The sequence below is a fragment of the Benincasa hispida genome, chromosome 11, assembly GCF_027475165.1.
Source record: "Benincasa hispida cultivar pf3 chromosome 11, pf3_genome.v1.1, whole genome shotgun sequence".
In the NCBI taxonomy this organism is placed as follows: Eukaryota; Viridiplantae; Streptophyta; class Magnoliopsida; order Cucurbitales; family Cucurbitaceae; genus Benincasa; species Benincasa hispida.
The window spans coordinates 5,856,611-5,875,650 of NC_143488.1; the positions used below are offsets into that span (position 1 = coordinate 5,856,611).

General features: G+C 33.1%; 1 protein-coding gene across 1 annotated transcript; it reads left to right on the forward strand.

The window, feature by feature from the left end:
• The first annotated feature begins 12,293 nt into the window (after positions 1 to 12,293).
• On the forward strand, positions 12,294 to 18,682 carry LOC120089896 (protein NRT1/ PTR FAMILY 6.3-like). Its single transcript, XM_039047331.1, has 5 exons — positions 12,294 to 12,578; positions 12,682 to 12,859; positions 12,994 to 13,033; positions 13,146 to 13,723; positions 17,567 to 18,682. The coding sequence occupies exons 1-5, from the start codon at positions 12,461 to 12,463 to the stop codon at positions 18,432 to 18,434; spliced, it is 1,782 nt and encodes a 593-aa protein (XP_038903259.1). The 5' UTR covers positions 12,294 to 12,460; the 3' UTR covers positions 18,435 to 18,682.
• The last annotated feature ends 358 nt before the right edge of the window (positions 18,683 to 19,040 follow it).

Here is a 19,040-nt window from a genome sequence, read left to right on the forward strand (position 1 = left end):
AACATGCAAATTTACATTGACCTATTTACATTAAGAACTAGGGTAAAGTTATGTTGAATATTCAACAAGGAACAACCTTAACTAACCATTCGGTTAATTCGATCCTAGGTTGGTTAGAACAATGTTCATCTAGGTGATTTGCAAACTACCCTAACCTGCCACTTCTAATTGATACACATAAGATTAAATGTCACATATCTAATGTCGATCAAAAAGAAATAATTATAATATTGCCAAGAATCCAAAGAAATAATCATAAGCATTGGAAAAATAGAATCGAAATTAAAAAATCACAATATGCTAGTTTGAAAGTCTCACAAGTACATCAAATAGGTGAAAAATCCTAGAAACCCAAGGTAGATTGAGTACCTTAGTTCATAATGGTCATGGAAAAAGTCAAGGTATTGTCTTGATAAATTCTCAAACAAAAATAGAAGAAAAGATAAGAGAAATCGAAGAAGTAGCTAGCTAGAATCGGAAGAAGTCGAGAGTTTTGTCCTAGGTGGCAGAAACAATGTTTTAAGTTTAGTCGTAGCGTTGCAATGCTGGACACAGTGTTACAATGCTCTCATCATAACGTTGCGCATCTGGAGTCTATAGTGTCGCTGGCAGTGTTGCGATGTTGCCCTGCATTTTCAGCTACTTCCTTTTAGTGTAACAATGCAACGTAAAGTAGGATCGCAATGTTGCAAGCGATGTGATGCTTCTGCCAATGAACATAGCTTTGCACTTGGAGGAAAGTTGCTATGCTGCACATAGGGGCATTTTGGTCATTTGACCTTTTATTTTCTAGTTGATGCAATTAAGCTCCGATTTGGTCTGTTTTAGTTCCATTTCGCTACTAACCCTCCATGGTACCTCGGCTCGAAACTTACAAAACGACAAAATTAACACATAAAGTCCTAAGAAAATCCTGAATTAAGCGGATCCAGATAGCACATTTTTTGTGCTATCAAACATCACCAACTTAATTCTTGATCGTCCTCAAACAAGGTAGGATAAAACACACAGTCATACAAATGATATGCTCGCTCAAATTTCATGGTTTGTTACTCAAGCCTCAACAGTCTCCTAGATTTAATTTGCATTCAACAATAAAAACACCACCAACTTAATTCTTGATTGTCCTCAAACAAGGTAGGATAAAACACACAGTCATACAAACGATATGCTCGCTCAAATTTCATGGTTTGTTACTCAAGCCTCAACAGTCTCCTAGATTTAATTTGCATTCAACAACGAAATCAAATCATCATCAATCAATGAAGCACGATTTTAAATTAATTTTATACTTATTCATGCAAGGGTAAGTTCAAAGCTCTTCTAATTAAGTCCTAATAGGTCTATAATGGTTTGAAATAACCCTCAATTTGCTTTTTCATACACTGGCTCATGCACCAACCATCAAGCACCAAAAAAATCAAAGACGATAATATTTCAACTAAGGTGCCTGAAATTTAACTCTAGAGCCCTAAACTTGTATTTATTTTACCTAGGGGCATTAGCTTTCACACAAAACTACAGGGAACTATACTCACTCTTTTCTAGCGAGTGTGCTAACTAATCACTTCAAGGTAGTTCTTTCTACCCCTAGTCATGCATAACATTAGAAGTTCATTTTTTCATTCATTTTTTTTATATTTCTTTTTAGTGTAAAAATAAATCGACTGATTTTTTTTTTTTTTTAATTTTAAAGTAGGCATATAAATCATTTTTCTACTCCCTCATTATTAAATTACAACTCATCATGCAAGACATTCTCTAATTAGTGGGGCCTATCAAAGTGACAACAAAAATACAGGCTAAGTAATGCAATTCTAAGCATGCATGGCATAATGTAGACAGACAAAGAACTTAAGCGTGCATGAGAAGTAAGATTTTTTTAAAAAATCGCTAAAAACCATGATTATTCATATCAAACATCATGTCATATAAATTAAAAACACAAGGGAGTGTGTCATAGACTAGTCATCATAACAAACCACAAAACATGAGCTAACATGCATATAAGCACAAAAATAAAATAGCCCAAGCTCAAATGCTCAAAAGCTCCAGCCAAAACACAGACATACCCACCCCCAACTTAAAATCTAACATTGTCCTCGATGTGATAAGAATAGAAAACAAAGGATAAAATTAAAAAAGGAAACAGAAAACTTTCCTGAAATTTGGCACACTAAATGGCGGTGATATTTGACTCATCAAAAATATAATTCTCTCCATCTTCTCAAGGAAAATTAAACCTAAAAATCAAGAAAAATAGGAAGAATTAGGCTCAAGAAAAATAAAAATAAATAGAAAAGGAACCTACACTAAGAAAGAAAGAAAAAGATAAATCTTGGTCGTCTCCAAGTAGCATAGTTGTTTAAAGTCGCTATGCTTGACCCGACTTGACTTCATCAACCATAACTATCTTGAGTCGCCAAGCGTCCATCCCCAAGCCCCAACTTAGGAGGTTAACCACTATCTTGAAAAACAAAAGTACTAGAACATATAGGATTAGTGGAGGAAGAAGAATCAATCATACAATTTTTTTTTTCAATTTTCTCTTTGTGCGTAAGAGTTAGGGACCTAAATCAACATCAATATTAGCCCTAGCCGTCTTTAAGAACGGTCAATCTAACAACACAGATAACTCTAAAGAAGAAGCAAAATCAATATTCATATTAATTATATAAAAATCAGAAGGGAAATTGAAGTCATTGACTCTAACAAGCAAATCTTTGACTACACCAACTAGTCTAACAAGGGAATGGTCAGCTAACTGCATCAAAATATTGGCAGGGTGCAAGATATGGGACTAAAATTCAACATACATAGAAGCAGGCATAATATTAATTGCAGACCCTAGATCTAACATAGCGTGCTCAAATTTTCTATTGCTTATCAGATAGGGCACAGAAAACGCATTTGGGTCATTTTGCTTAACAGGAAAATTACCTAACAGTATTACCTCTTCCTCTTGTTTCTTTTCCTTCTTCTCAAGAACTTCAACTTTATTTTCTTTGGGAATCTTAACCCAAACCCTCTTGCCCTTGCAGTAGAGCATTTTCCACCAAAAGGTTGGACAAACTTCACCTCCTCCTTGAGTGATCCTCCCTAAGCAATAGTCAACCTGCATGGTAAAGAAGCACGAGTGATATTAGCTTTAAAATTCAAAGGTGGACAAATCTTATACCTCATCTTCTAGGTGAGTTGGCAAACTGCTCATCAACATTTTCAGCACCAACTTCACTTACAACTTCCACTGGATCGTCAATAGATGCCTCGGGCCATCCACACAGTTCACAGCAGAAATGGCACTAACATTATATACATGGACACTGGTTGGGAAGGAAGCTTCCCATGCTAGGTATCCAACCTGCTAACTGTGTCGGCCTGCTGAGAAATCTAAGAAGTCATACTACTCATGTGAGAAGTAGTAGTCTGCTGAAACTTTTCCTGATTCTGTTAAATGGTATACTCTGTCAGGCTTTTCACTGAAGGAACCATTGAAGGTCTTTGAGCGGAAACGGGATCAGACCCAAAAACCAAAATTTACAGAACATTCAAATTATAAAGAATAAACAGAAAATTTATGCATTTAAGATAAATATACAGCATGCTCAAAAAATTAAAAAAAGAAAAGGGAAGAGGAGACTTACCCTTAACGATTGATTTCTTCACGTTTCCTCTTCTCCAAAAATCACGAACTTGAAAAAACTTAATTTTCCAAATGGCCACTACCAAAATGGTTCCCCCTGTATTCTCTGTGATAAGAATCCAGAAGTGTGTGGCCTCTGGCTTATTTGGTGTGAGAAAAAAATAATTGAGAGAGGAAGAGAGATTGGAAAAGCTTAAGAATATCACAGAACTTTTCTATAACCCCACTTTTGGATGAAGAAGATCAACTGATTCAACCTCACATCTCTAGCTTTCACTAATGTGGTAGAGAGAAAGGGAGGAACCAATTTATCATAAAATATATATTAAACTATATGTTATATTAAATATAACATATAACCTATAGTTTAATATTGTATCCAATACAATATAATCTATAGTTTAATTCTCTCAACAACAATATTTAATATAAATCCCATTTATATTAAATTTAATTATATGAATTCAATTCACATAATTAATATTTGAATCATATTCAAATATTTAATTTCTCTCAAATAAATTTTATATTATAAGGTATCAAATATATTATAGTAATTATATCATATATAATTAAATTAAAATAAATATATCACATACAATTAATTCCCTAAATTAATTTGAACAATTCAAATTAATCCAAAATTGATTCTCATAAATACCCTATTGAGCTACAGAGGGGACCTATTGGACTTGTAGCTTGAAGCTCCAATAGTACGTGAATAATTAATTACACTCTTTAATTAAAATATTCACCATTCGTTAACTATCGGACACTCCACTAAAGACCGACAATACTTTTCGCACTACAGCTATTTTCGTGTCCATTGGATATAACCAATCAACAGTACGATGACCCTTCACAAATTGCTCGTAAGTACAACTAGGCCGAAATTACCCTGTAGTTACATCTAACTTCTTAAGTATCATTCATCTCTCTAATGAAAAATAAATCATAGTCCAACTATGATCAAACCCCTCTCGGGCCAAGAGAGGATGTGGCGCCACATTATTGAAGCCCCAGAATCAGCCCTTAAGGGAGCAATTTAACTATTTTTCCCTACCTTGGGGAATGAGTGAATTCCGTCTTGTGTAGCTGTGTTCCCAGCTCCCTAATCAGACGAATCCCCAAATGGTAGGCTTGTAGAGTTGGCGATCTAGCAATCTCACTCATACAAATCAAAAGCCCGCCATCATAGACAAGAGTTCACAACTCACTCAGGATTTAGGTCATTCACCTATAGTCATCTTGGTGAAATGTAAGTCTCTATTATGAACGACGTTATATAATTAGACTAGTCATTTCGTGGTCTGATCTTATACAAACTCTTTTGTATATAATATCCCCATTCACATGTCTCCACATGAATGATCAAGGTCAGATCATTTGTAGAACTTTATAACAATTGTAATATCTACAAAGCGGGCCATACTCGTAGTGTCACCACGATAAGGTATCCAGCCTTATTCATCTACTATAAACCATTTAGGTTATCACTTAAACATGATTCACCTGTATGTCTCTACATACATGTTTAAGCTACAAGATAACCTTGGATGTCAGTTTATTGGTTTGTGGATTAATCCAATTAAATGTCAAATAAAACATAACATATTTGATTAGATAAATAAAATGTTTGTACAATACAATTACAAACTATAGGACCCTATGAGATTTAAGGCATCAATCCTAACATTCATCGTATCCTCCAAAGGTATACTTGACCTACTCTGACCCTGGTATCCTTGGCTACCCCAACAATTATTGTCGTACATCCGACTGCCTTATTGATTTCCAGCATAATTTACCTCAGCAATAAGCTCCTGAGATTGCGGTTTTGCAGAGAAAACTTGTTTCACAATAGTAGAAAGTTCACCAATTTCAGCTCTAAGGTCATTTACCTTTTGTGAAGGTGTGGTGGACTAAGATACGAACTTTGGTCCCAAACTACTGGTTATTTTCACCCATGGTGTAAATCAGCTCCATAACTTGGAGGAGATTTTGTTCACAAGTGCTCCACTTATAGCTGCATTGATGTTACCTTTGTCCTGCTATAGTAAACCCTCATAAAAGTAGTAAATCAAAAGGTGATCTAGGATCTGATGATTGGGGAAGCCAGCATAGAGGCACTTAAACCTCTCCCAATACTCGTATATGAAGGATCTTTTATCGAAGATTTCCATGAGCGCGTTCGGATCGTTTCGATCTCACTGTGACCGAAATACACATTATACATTCAAATGCACAATTATGCAAACTAACAGTCAATTAAAGGCATGCTTTAAACAAGAAATAAACGAGGGAGAGAGTTGCCATAGCAGTTGAATACATTCTTCAAACTTCGGAACTCAATGCAGCGGAAACCTCCACGCGATCTACCAATGCCCAGCAGAATCGTCAACTACAGCAGCACGGACATGAACGCCATGGGGACGACACCACTAGAAAAGAGCCCCAGGTATTCTCGGAGTGAGAACCCAAAGTATGGTCTTTGATGAATTTGGTAGAGGAATGAGGAAGACCAGATCATGTAGGCGATAAGCAAGTGGGAGGGAAAAATGTGATATCGTATAGCACGATGCTTATCGTTTAGGATAAACTACACAATCGTGTAGATTTTACTGAACAATCATTTAGGAAAAGGTATACAACATTTAGCAAAATCGGCACACTATACAATCGTTTAGAGAAGCTATCCGATCGTGTAGGAACTAGCGTGCGATCGTTTAGGCGTGAGGTGGACGATCGTCTAGACGAAGAGTGACTATCGTATAGGCTCTCGAAATACTTAAGCGATCGATTACGATTCACCAGCGCGCTTCTTCATTCTTTTCTGAATGACTACGATGAACCATTCAAAAAATGAAACAAAATTCATTTTATTCATCAGTTACAATAACTGACGTATTCCCACTAACGCACGTCTGAACGTGATTTTTGGGTTAATTATCATATAATTAACCAACTAAAATATTAATAAATATAATCATATTATATATTTTTTAACCTATAGTTTGATATCACATATCTACTATAGTAATTTCTTCTCTACTTGATATAAATCATATTTATATCTAATTTCTTCCAAAATAATGTATCTCATACATTTAACCAATTATATCATATATAATTAACCAGTCCAATTATATCATATATAATAGAACTTCCTGTAGTCAATTTGAACATTTTAAATTAATCCAAACACTGGTTCTCGACTTTATCCAAGCTACCCAGGGGACCTAATGAACCCGTGGCTCGAAGTTCCAACGGTCCGTGAGTAGCTGACTAAACTCTTTAGCCATAAGATCCACCATCCATTAACTGTCAGGCATTCCAATAAAGACCAACAGCTGAACTCTTCTTACCACAGATATATTTCTGTGTCCATCGAATATAATCAATCATGAGTACGATGACCCTTCACAGATGCTCGTAAGTACATCTAGACCAAATTATCGTTTTGCCCCTATAGTTACATCTCACTTCTTAAGTACCACTGATTCCTCTAATGAACAATATAACATAGTCCAATTATGTGTGAACACCTCTCGGGCCAAGAGAAGGTGTGTGGCACCACATCGTTCAAGTCCCGGAATCAGCCCTTAAGGGAGCTATCTATCTACTTAGCCTTGCTTCGGGGAAGGAGTGAATTCTATCTTGTGTAGCTAAGTTCCAAGCTCCCAAATTAGACGAATCTCCAAAATGGTAGGTTTGAATCGGCGACCTGACCACTCACACCCATACAAATCAAAGGACCGCCCTCAATGGCAGGAGTTCTCAACTCACTCAAGATTGAGGTCATGTTACCTATGATCATCCTAGTGAAGTGAAGTCTCTGTCATGAACAGTTTTATATAACGAGACGTTAACACTTCGTGGTCAGGTCTTATACAAACTCTTTGCATAGGACGCCCCCGCTCGCATGTCCCAACACGAATGATCAGGATCAGACCATCTGTGACAAGTCACAACACTTGTGACCATTCCGCAAAGCGGGCCACTTCCGTAGCGTTACCAGGATAAGGTTTCCCTCTTATATCCATATACTACAGACCATTTTGGTTATCACTTAAAACATGATCCATTTGTATGTCACCACATACATGCTTGAGTCACATACAGATAACTAGGGATTTTATGTTTATTGGTTTGTGGTAAAGTAAATAAAAGAAATAACTGAGCAAAATACAAGATGTGAAGTAAGTATTATATATTAACAACATAAGCGTTCATACAAACTGTTTACAAACTACAAGACACTAGACTTTTGGGCATCAACCCCAATAGCATAAAGATTCCCCATGCCGCTGTAGGGCATTATAAATCTCTTTCCTTATTTTGGCGGCTCTAGATGTTGGAAAAAATTTATCCAGAAACCTCTTCTTCATCTCTATCTCGGTGGTGATGCAACCTGATGACAGATAGTACAGTCAGTCCTTCGCCTCATCCTTTAGAGAGAATGAGAAGGCTCAAAGGTTAAGCTGCTTCTCAATTACACTGTGAGGACGCATTCCACTACACACGATGTGGAAGTCCATCAGGTGTGTGTGTGGATCCTCATCTACACGTCTAGAAAAAGAAGGTAGTAAGTGAATGAGACCAGTTTTTAATTCAAAATTACCTATGGTCTCAAGATAAGTGATACAGAGGGGCTACTAAGTAAGGTCAAGAGCTGAAAGCTCCTTCAGGGTGAGCTCGATTGGCTGCACCATCGTCTCTTGTTCAAACTCTTTTTCAGAATGATCTTCTTCAAATGTGCCTTCAGCATGGATTTTGTCTTTTAAAGCTCTTCGTTCTCTAGCTTCTCCTCTCCGTCTCCTTTTCTCCCTACCAAGCTCTACAAAATACGACAAAGAATTTCGATCTTGGGATGATCGGATATACAAAGGAAGAAGGATTCAAGAACGAACAAAGAACCAAAAACCCTTTAAAAAAGAAAATACTTAGCTCTCCGAAAACGACGCCAATTTGGTCGGAGCGGAATTCGTCACCCAAAATCTAAACAAAATAATTAACCGTATGCACCACAACAAAATACTATTCTTAGTGGCAAGACCGGGTCGAACATGGGAAGCCCACGAAATTCTTCTTTTAGGTGTTTATAGTATAAGTTAACCAAATTGAGGGGAAGGAGGGAGGGGGGTTGGAAGTTGTTTTGTTGCGAAAGAAATTAAGATGAATAAAATAAAATAAAATACTAAAATTCAGTTTGAGAAAGTCTAACTTGGGTTGTAATGGAACTCACCTGTTCGATGTACTCGATCATAAAATTCAAGGTCATACAATTAATTTTACTTAACTGAATTAATTGGAACAACCAGTTAATTCAACCTAATCAACTAACTAGTCCAATTTAAACCGATGAAAAACATGACAATTAAAATTTACCTATTTGCATTAAGAACTAGGGAAAAGTTAGGTTGAACATTCAATAAGGAACAACCTTAATTAAACATTTGGCTGATTCGATCCTAGGTTGGTTAGAACAATGCTCATCTTGGTGATTTGCAAGCTACCATAACCTACAGCTTCTAATTGATTCACATAAGATTAAATGTCACATATCTAATTCCAATCAAAAAGCAATAATTATAACATTCCCAAGCGCCCAATGAAATAACCATAAGCATTTGAAAAACATAATCGAAATCGAAAATCACAATATACTAGTTCAAAAGTCTCACAAGTACATCAAATAGGTGAAAAGTCATAGAAACCTAAGCTAGATCGAGTACCTTAGCTCATAATAATCATGAAAAATTTCAAGGTATTATCTTGATAAATTCTTAAACTAAAATAGAACAAAACGGAAGAGAAATCGAAGAAGTAGCCGGTTGGGATCAAAAGAAGTCGCTTTGGAGTTTGTAGCATCGCAACGTTGATGGCAGCGTTGTTTTCAGTTGCTATCTTTGAGTGTAATAATGCAACGTAAAGGTAGGTTGCGACACTGCGAGCGATGTGATGCTTCTTGCCAATGAGCATAACTTTATGCTTGGAGTAGAGTTGCTATATCGCACACGGGCATTTTGGTCTTCCATTTCCCAGTTGATGCAATTGAGCTTTGATTTGGCCTGTTTTAGCTTCATTTCGCCACTAACGCCCTATTCTACCTCTTAAGTGCTCAAAACCTACAAAATAACAAAATTAACACATAGAATTCTAGGACAATCCCGAATTAAGCAGATCTAAATAACACATTTTCGGTACTATCATAGTCATTCAATATAATTCTTCCCTAGGTCAATTAATCAATATGCATTGATATCAATTCACAACTTACAAGCTAATCTAACATATTGTTACATCGAATTAACATGCAATTTAATGTCACATATTTCAAATTAAATCTTAGCTTTTCATACATTTTCAAGTAGAAATACAATCAAAACATTCATAAACTGATAAGAATTTGAAAGACAATACAAGAATTGATGTGAGACGATCTAGAATAGAACGGATTTTAAGTAGACAAGTGTCCAGCTATAGTGTGCAAAATGGGAAAAACTACTCTATGCCTAAGCTAGAAAACATTGTCTTGGCCCATAATATTCATGATAGTCATCCAGGATTTCTTTGAATACATTCAAGAATTAAGAAATGGAAAAAAAAGTAGAGAGAAATAGCTCTGCAACAACTGGTATTGTAGATTCTTTTAACCTAGCAACTAAAATAGTTTATATAATATCAGAACGGTGCCACGACGCTAGGATGCTGCGCCATGGCACTAACGAAAAATTCACGCATATCAACTTTAAGGTATTCATGTAGAACGTAAATGTATGAAATCGAGGTATTCATTCCTATAGCGTCGAGCATGACGCCATAGAGTGTCGCAACACTATGCTTAGAGGGGTAAATTGATAATTTTTCACTTCTTTTTCCTCAGTTGGTGTAATTTAGCTTCGTTGTATCTCGTTTTAGCTTCATTTCATCACTAACACCCCGCTCTATCTCTTAGGTGCCCAAAACCTATAAAATCATCAAATAAACACATAGAAACTAGGAACACCCTTGAATTAAGCGGAGCAAGATAGAACATTTTCGGTATTATCATAAATATAGCAAAATTTCACTATCTATCCATGATAGAGTATGATAGACATTAATTAGTATTAGTGCTAGATGTCTATCACGGTCTATCACTGATAGACAGTGACATTTTGCTATACTTGAAAATATTTTCAGCAGTTTTATCATTTAAAACAATTAGGGTAATTGCAAAAAAAAAGATAATAATGTGAAGTTTTGAAAAAGAAAATAATTGATTGAAGTGCATCTTCTAGCATGTCATGAAAAGGCTCCATATTGCTTATTAAGCTTGGTTACCTAATAATATTCATAAAAATAAAGTCTAAAAAAAGAAGTAAAATTACCAAATTCAACGCATAGAATATTAAATTTGCTGAGTTGGCTTCATCCAGTCCATTATACCCTAATCCTCTTTTTTAGGGATAAATCATAAATCATTGAAATGATAATTGAAAAATGAAGAAAAATTCTATTTTTAGACCTAACAAAGGCATTTGTTTGTGTGGTGTTTCTAATTCCTATGGACCATATTTCTAACTTCACATGGCCTCCGAATATTATTTCATAGCCTTTTTTGTTCTACTTTGTGAGAAGAGGAGGCTATTTCAGTCACTTCACCCAAAATAATAATAATAACAATAATATATTACATTTTGCTCCACGTTGGTTCCATCTCATTTTAGTCTTTATATTTTCGAGTAACTAAAATTATTACTCTTTGAACTTCCAATTACATCAAAATTTAGTAATTTGAAGTTAATTTTCATCGAAATTGACTAAATAATAAGAATAATTTAATGCAAGAAATGACATCATGTAAGCGTATTTTCAAATTTTATAAAGAGAATACTAATATCGACTACATTTTTTAAATTAAAATAATTAACATTTTGATCCATATACTTTGCACATTTTTAATTTTAACCCATGTATTTTTAAATGTCTAATAATTTTAGTTTATATACTTTTAATAAATCTTAAATTTAGTCTTTACGACTAGTTTATTGTTGATTTTTTAATTTTTTTTAATAATCTATTAGCATTTTCTTTACTAATTTCCATAACATATTCATATATTATATTTTCTTACCTGAAAATTAATTTTGTCATTTAACAAATTAAATTTCTTTAAAATTTTATTTTGAAAAACTACATTTAAGATTATTAAACGTATAAACACTAAATTTAAACAAACTCCAAATTACAACACCAAAACAGTACTTTTTAAAAGAGGACCTTTTTAATAGAAAATTAACAATAAACTAACAATGGTGCTGAATTTAAGATATTTCAAAACCACATGGGCTAAGGATGTATTTAGAATAAATTTTCAAGTGTTTAATATAAAATATAAATCATTTTAGAAGAAATTTAAAGTGTTTGTCAACCATTCAAAATAGTTTTTCGAGTATATTTTAATAAATTTTTGTCAAAAGTATTTAGATAAAAATGATTTGTTTGAAAACCATTTTTTTCTCAAGTCAATCGAAACCGACCATAAAACGAGACAAAACATAAAATAATGGATCAATTTTAAAATAATAAAAATAATAAATGAACTCACTATTCATTGATCTTTCTCAATCATTTTCCACCCTATAAAAAACCCCTTTCCTCCCTTCATTGATTGCCCAAACCACACACATATCTCCTATCTCTCTCTCTCTCATCACTCATTTGCATACACAAAACTTAAAAAAAAAAAAAAAAAAGAAAAAAAAGAAGAAAAGAAAAAGAAAAGAAAGACCATTTTGAAACCTTATTTCTTCTTCTTTAATTTCTAAAGCCATGAATTCCTCCTCTCAGCCACAAACCAAAGCTGTTCTCCCAGATGCTTGGGACTACAAAGGCCGCCCAGCCGACCGCTCGAAAACCGGTCGATGGACCGCAGCTGCCATGATTCTCGGTCTCGATCTTAAACACTTCTTTGCTAATTACTATCATTTTTATAGTGGTTAGATGTGTTAGAAAGTCGGGTCGAAAATTAAGTAAAATATTTTATTTTTCAGGAGGTGAGGCTGTAGAGAGGCTAACAACACTTGGAATTGCAGTGAATTTGGTGACATATATGACAGGAACCATGCATTTGGGGAATGCAACTTCTGCTAATACTGTCACCAATTTCCTCGGCACTTCCTTTATGCTTTGTCTTCTTGGTGGTTTCATTGCTGATACATTTCTTGGCAGGTTCTATTTTTTTTCTTTTTTTCTTTTTTTCAAAAAAGAATTAAACCCTTTTTAGATTTTTTTTTCTTTTAGATTTTTTTAAGGTTGTCTTTATTTTTGTCTCACTTTGATTATTTCCATTCATGTTTTTATAGGTACCTCACAATTGCCATCTTTGCAGCCATCCAAGCAACCGTAAAATTCTTTTTTAATTTTATTTTTTTAATTATGTGTATACAAAGTTTTGAATTTAGGGGTTTGAATATTGGTAAAAAAAAAATATATCAACAATTTTTTTTTTCTATAGGGTGTTACAATCCTAACAATTTCTACAATAATCCCTTCCCTCCGGCCGCCGAGATGCACGGCAGAGTCGTCATCACATTGTGCTCCAGCCACCGATTTTCAACTGACGATCCTCTACATCGCTCTCTACACAACCGCTCTCGGCACCGGTGGCTTGAAATCCAGCGTCTCTGGCTTCGGTTCCGATCAGTTTGATGAGTCAAACAAGGAGGAGAGGGCCCAAATGACCACCTTCTTCAACTGGTTCTTCTTCTTTATTAGTATTGGATCGCTTGCTGCTGTGACGGTTCTCGTCTACATTCAGGACAATTTGGGGCGACAATGGGGTTACGGTATTTGTGCTTGCGCCATTGTCGCAGGTTTAGTCGTATTCGTCTCTGGTACCAAAAAATATCGCTTCAAGAAGTTGGTTGGTAGCCCGTTGACACAGATCGCTACGGTTATCGTCGCTGCTTGGCGGAAACGATCTATGGATTTGCCAAATGATTCGTCATTTTTGTTCGACATTGATGACTTTGGAGATGAAGGGGGACATGGGAAGATGAAGAAGCAAAAGCTTCCTCGTTCTAAACAGTTCAGGTTAGTTTTTTCCATTCATTATTTGCTCATCTACTTTATTATGTTTGTTAATTAATAAGCACAGTAAAAATAAATAAATAAAAAGTGAATAACAATGAAAAAGGGGTCTTCCAGCCTTTTTGATTGGTAGGCGGTCCTATTGATTGAATTAAGATTCCATTCGATGAATCAGTGTTTAATAAACTTAATTTTCAAAAATCAAATAATTATTAAAGAAAGCTTAATAAACTATTTTGAAATAGGTTAATCCATTGACTGTGGAATAAAATCTTTATGTTTTTTTTTTTTTAATAATATGTGGAGTTGAAAAATCGAAAATCTAATTTTGAGATTAATAGTACAAATACTATATCAATTGAACTATGTTCATATGTTATTGCCTTTTTTTTTTCAAAGATGACATGAACTATTCTTAAAAGTCCTATCAATAATAAGAGAGATCATATATTCCTACTTAAAAATAAAAGCCTTTCTTATTTTGAAGTTGATGTAAGATTTTGATTTAAACTTGTCAAAACAATAAAATTAGGCCATATAGAAAATGAGGAGACAATTGTATAAAGAATTTGTATGAGCAAAGGAAACAAGAGGCTTATCTCTTTGGACATGCTTGGTGGAGAATAGTCCAATAATAGACTTTGAAAATAAATTTTTTGAAAGTTGTTTTTGAAATTTATATGATCAAACATCAAAGTCATTGGTACAAGTCATTTTCTCCTTGGAGAAACCATGCTCATGCTTATTGTCTGCCTGAAAATGGTAACAGTGAATCCAAACCCTTTTTTTTTCTTTTTGTCTTTTCCTAAATCTTAATAGTCAAATTTTGAAAATTAACTTTTTGGTAAAAAAAAAATCAATAATTATCAAATAGGATTCATGTTAGATTCCTATTTTAATAAATAAATAAGAAAAAAATTAGGTACAGTCAAATTACATGCGAATAAAAATCTATCATGGGATAGATTTCTTATTAAAAGAAAAAATCTCGTTTACTATGTAAGGGAAATGAGATACTTGGATTAAATGTAGTTTAGATTGTACTTAAATATTATCTAATAAATAAATAAATAAATAATAGTAAAGAATTATTAAAATGTGTTGTTATGTTTTTGGGCAAGGACTAAAGACAAACCAAATTGTAGGACTAAAGTAAAACTTTTGAACCTTTTTTGAAAAGTAGAAATCATTTTTTTTAAGTTAAGAAATTTCCTTTTTCCTTTTCTAAAAATCTTTTGGGCGTATTTGTAGAAGAGTAACTTGAAAAAAATAAGAGTATAGAGTGTGAAATATTTGAATTCCATAGCTCTACAAAATACCCATCAATAATTGAAAGATATTTTATCATGTCACATTCAATTAATTAATTACTCCAATAACACTTTAAGTGATAGTTAAGTTGTACTGAAAAAATAAAAAGTGAGAGTTAAGTTTAAAAAATTGCATATTTTCGCATAGGGGTTGTAATAATTCTTAGCAAAGAATCAATAGCCAATAATAGTATATGAAAAGTATTTCACACCAAAATATTTTGAGCAATTTAGTGTTAATAGTTTAAATTCAATTTTGAACTTTGATTTTTAGAAAACAAATAAAATACTCAATTACCCTTTATTATTAATCTTATTACAAACCTCTACGTATCTGATATGATATTATCTATTTTGAACATAAATCCTCATCGCTCGTTATCGTTAACCATTTTTTTTTTTTAAGAAAAGGGAAAGATGTATATATATAGTTATGGACATTTTCTTTTCTAGACTAAACTATATTCTACCATGCCAATTTCTCTTAGGGTGAGTTTGCCCTTCTTATATGTTTGATTTTGTGGCTAGGGTTGAGTATTCTTATTGATAAGTTCATGCATTTATGTGACTTTTGATTTTGATATTCTCATTATTATTACTTGAGTTATGGACAATATTTTTAACCTAATTAATTTCAAATAAGTTTTAAATTCACTACTTTTCTGAAGTTCAATTTAAGGAAACAAAAAAAAGTTTTAGGTTTGAGTTTGACCCTTAAACTAAAATTTTAAATTTGTAAGGAAAAAAACATTCTTTCTTCCTTTTATAATTATTTTTCCAATTTTTTTATGATTTTAAATTATTTACCATAGTCCTAAACTTTACTTGCCCCTATAATAACTTAACCGAGACGAAGTTTAATTTAAAAGCTTTCCATGATGATTCCATCGCTTCATTCTCAACTTCCACTTGTACTTTATTGAACTTACCAATGTATTTATTTAAGAAAAATTTTCACAAATAAAAAAAAAAATATCAAATTATTTATAGAAATAACAAAAAAACACGACTTCTATCGGCGTCTATTAGTGATAGATTTCTATTAGTTTCTATTACTGATAGACATTGATAGACTTTTTATCCGCCTTTATCAAATAAGATTAAAATTTTGCTATTTTATGTAAATAATTTTTTTTTTTTTTTTTCAAAAAAATTCTTTTTCTAATGAAGAAAAGAAAAAAAAAAACATAAGAGATAGATCTAAACTCGATTGTTTAAAAACAAGTGGTAAAAAAAAAGTCCAATAATTTCATAGAAAAATTAAAAAAGGGTCACGAGAAGTATTGTTGGGACAGTCTGTCTTCCCAAATTAAATCAGTATACTTATGTTTGTTGTCTCTTTTGCTGACGAAATCCCAGTTTTGACCTTCCCCCCTTACACCCCTTCTTCATTTTTCAACCTTTTCTTCCACATTCTTTTAATTACATCTCACTCTTTCTCTTCTCATTTTCATTTTCCAAACATTATTTTTTCTATCCACAAATTTTCAATAATAAGTTCATTTGGTCTTTTCAATTTCAAAATACGTACTTTTTAGTACATGATTTTGAAAAATTAATTTAAAAGAAGTTCTTATTATGTTAAGTTTAGTTCAACTGACAAAAGTATGTGTTAACGACGAAGATTTTTATGATTTGAATCTCTCTTTTCATTTAAAAAAACAAGAATTAAATCTATTAGAATGATTAATGGCCATATGAGAAATTAGCCTCTCCTTTTTTTTACATATTAAATTATTATTATTTAAAAAGCTAATCATTCCATCCTTTCTTTATTCACATTGGTTGAGAATATTCCTTTCATGTTAGATATCTATTATTAGAACATAGCTTGTTTCATCAAAATACTAATATTTAATACACGATTTCCAAATATTTGAATTAGGACTAATTTATTCATTTTTATTTGTTACCGTTCAATAATTTATAAAATTAAATTTTTATTGGGGAACATACTTTTTTCAAAAATAAAATAAAATAGTTTAGTTGGTTTCTTTAGACCCTTCAATATTAGTGTGAATCATCGAAATCAATTTTTGACTACAAAAGATTCTAAAGATTCAATTATTGGAGTATCTCTAATATTATATAATTCTTAATCTCAATAAGATGTTCTTTTCAAAAAGATCCTTTGTTGAACATTGCATAAAAGCAAACCAATTCTTAAAGTGAAAATTGTATCTTTTTTTCTATAGTAGAACATATAGTTTACTTTGGTACAAGTTTTACTAAAATTTATTTTACAAAAATGTAATGGATGATAGAAAATTTTGAATCCTAATGAAAATAGGGTAACGATTAGGTGCATCTTAAGTAATACAAAATCTTTATGTATCTCAAATTTTAATTAAATAATCTAAGTTTTTATTTAAAAAATCTGTCAAATGGCAGATTTTTATGGATGTGTAGTCTAGGTTGCAAAAAATAGGGGTATCTAGACTGAACCCAACTTCTTTTCTTGAAAATAACTTCAAACCAATTGAAAATTTTTCTTTTTTTCTTTTTTTTTTTTCCTTTGGCTTTCACTTTTTTACAGATTTTTGGACAAAGCAGCGATAAGAGAACCAGAAAAAGGGGCTGATATTACATTAATGAACAAATGGTACATATCAACCCTAACTGATGTTGAGGAAGTGAAAATGGTCATAAGAATGCTTCCCATTTGGGCCACAAACATCATGTTCTGGACAGTCTATGCCCAAATGACCACCTTCTCTGTCTCACAAGCCACCACCATGGAACGCTACATCGGAAAATCGTTCCAAATTCCCGCCGCCTCACTGACCGTCTTTTTCGTAGGCAGCATTCTCTTAACCGTCCCTATTTACGATCGATTTGTTGTCCCCATTGCTCGAAAGCTTCTTAAAAACCCCCAAGGCCTCACCCCATTACAAAGAATCGGTGTCGGTTTAGTTATGTCTATGCTCGCAATGGTAGCTGCAGCCCTAACCGAGCTCAAACGACTAAGAGTTGCAACTTCACATCATCTAGTTAACGGAACTGCCGAGGTGCCCTTGAGTGTCTTTTGGTTGATACCACAATTTTTTTTGGTAGGGTCAGGTGAGGCATTTACATATATAGGGCAACTTGACTTCTTCTTAAGGGAGTGCCCTAAAGGGATGAAAACAATGAGCACAGGGCTATTTCTAAGCACATTATCATTAGGGTTTTTCTTTAGCTCTTTTTTGGTGACAATTGTGCACAAAATAACTGGAAATAAGCCATGGTTGGCTGATAATCTCAACCAAGGGAAGCTTTACAATTTCTACTGGCTTCTGGCAATTTTAAGTGCTTTGAATTTTGGAGTTTATTTGCTTTGTGCAAAATGGTATGTGTACAAAGACAAGAGGCTGGCTGAAGAGGGAATTGAGTTAGAGGAATCAGAAATGGTTTGTCATGCTTAAAGGGGAAGTCCTTTTGAGCCTTTTGTTTTACCTTTTAGTACATCATGGCCCAATATCATCTCTCTTTTGCCTTTTTGGCATATAAAGTTTGTAATCTCTTGCATAGAATATGAAAAAAGAATAGAGAAAGAAAAAGGGAAATTTGAACTTTTGGGAGTGGTTTGACTATAATTGTCAATCAAATCAATGATTATATATGATGAATCAATGAATACATGAAATAATTAGTACACAATGATTGAATTAAATTGTGCCCCATAATGTGCTTGTATGTTATTTTTCAAATTCTCTCTTAATTATTATGCTTCTGTTTTCTTTATATTATCATGCAATCTTAGATTTGATAAGATTTTTCTTTTGAGATAAATGCTTTGTTGGCGTGAAAATCATGTAAGTTCCTTTTCTAAATTGTTGATTATAGTTTTTAATGAAAATTTATTTGTCTAATTGAAATAATTGAAATGGTTGTTGTTAGATTACTAGTGGACCTCCCATTCAATTACGTGATAGTTTTTAATTGGATTGATTTGGCTTGTTTGACTAATTTATTTTGAATAGTGAAATAATAATAGTAATCCAACTACTTTTGTTTACCTACTATAATTC

Coding starts and splice junctions, on each gene's coding strand:
- LOC120089896 (XM_039047331.1), top strand. CDS start 12,461: ATGAATTCCTCCTCTCAGCCACAAACCAAAGCTGTTCTCCCAGATGCT. Junction 13,034..13,145: donor TTGCAGCCATCCAAGCAACC/GTAAAATTCTTT, acceptor TTTTTTCTATAG/GGTGTTACAATCCTAACAAT. Junction 13,724..17,566: donor CCTCGTTCTAAACAGTTCAG/GTTAGTTTTTTC, acceptor ACTTTTTTACAG/ATTTTTGGACAAAGCAGCGA.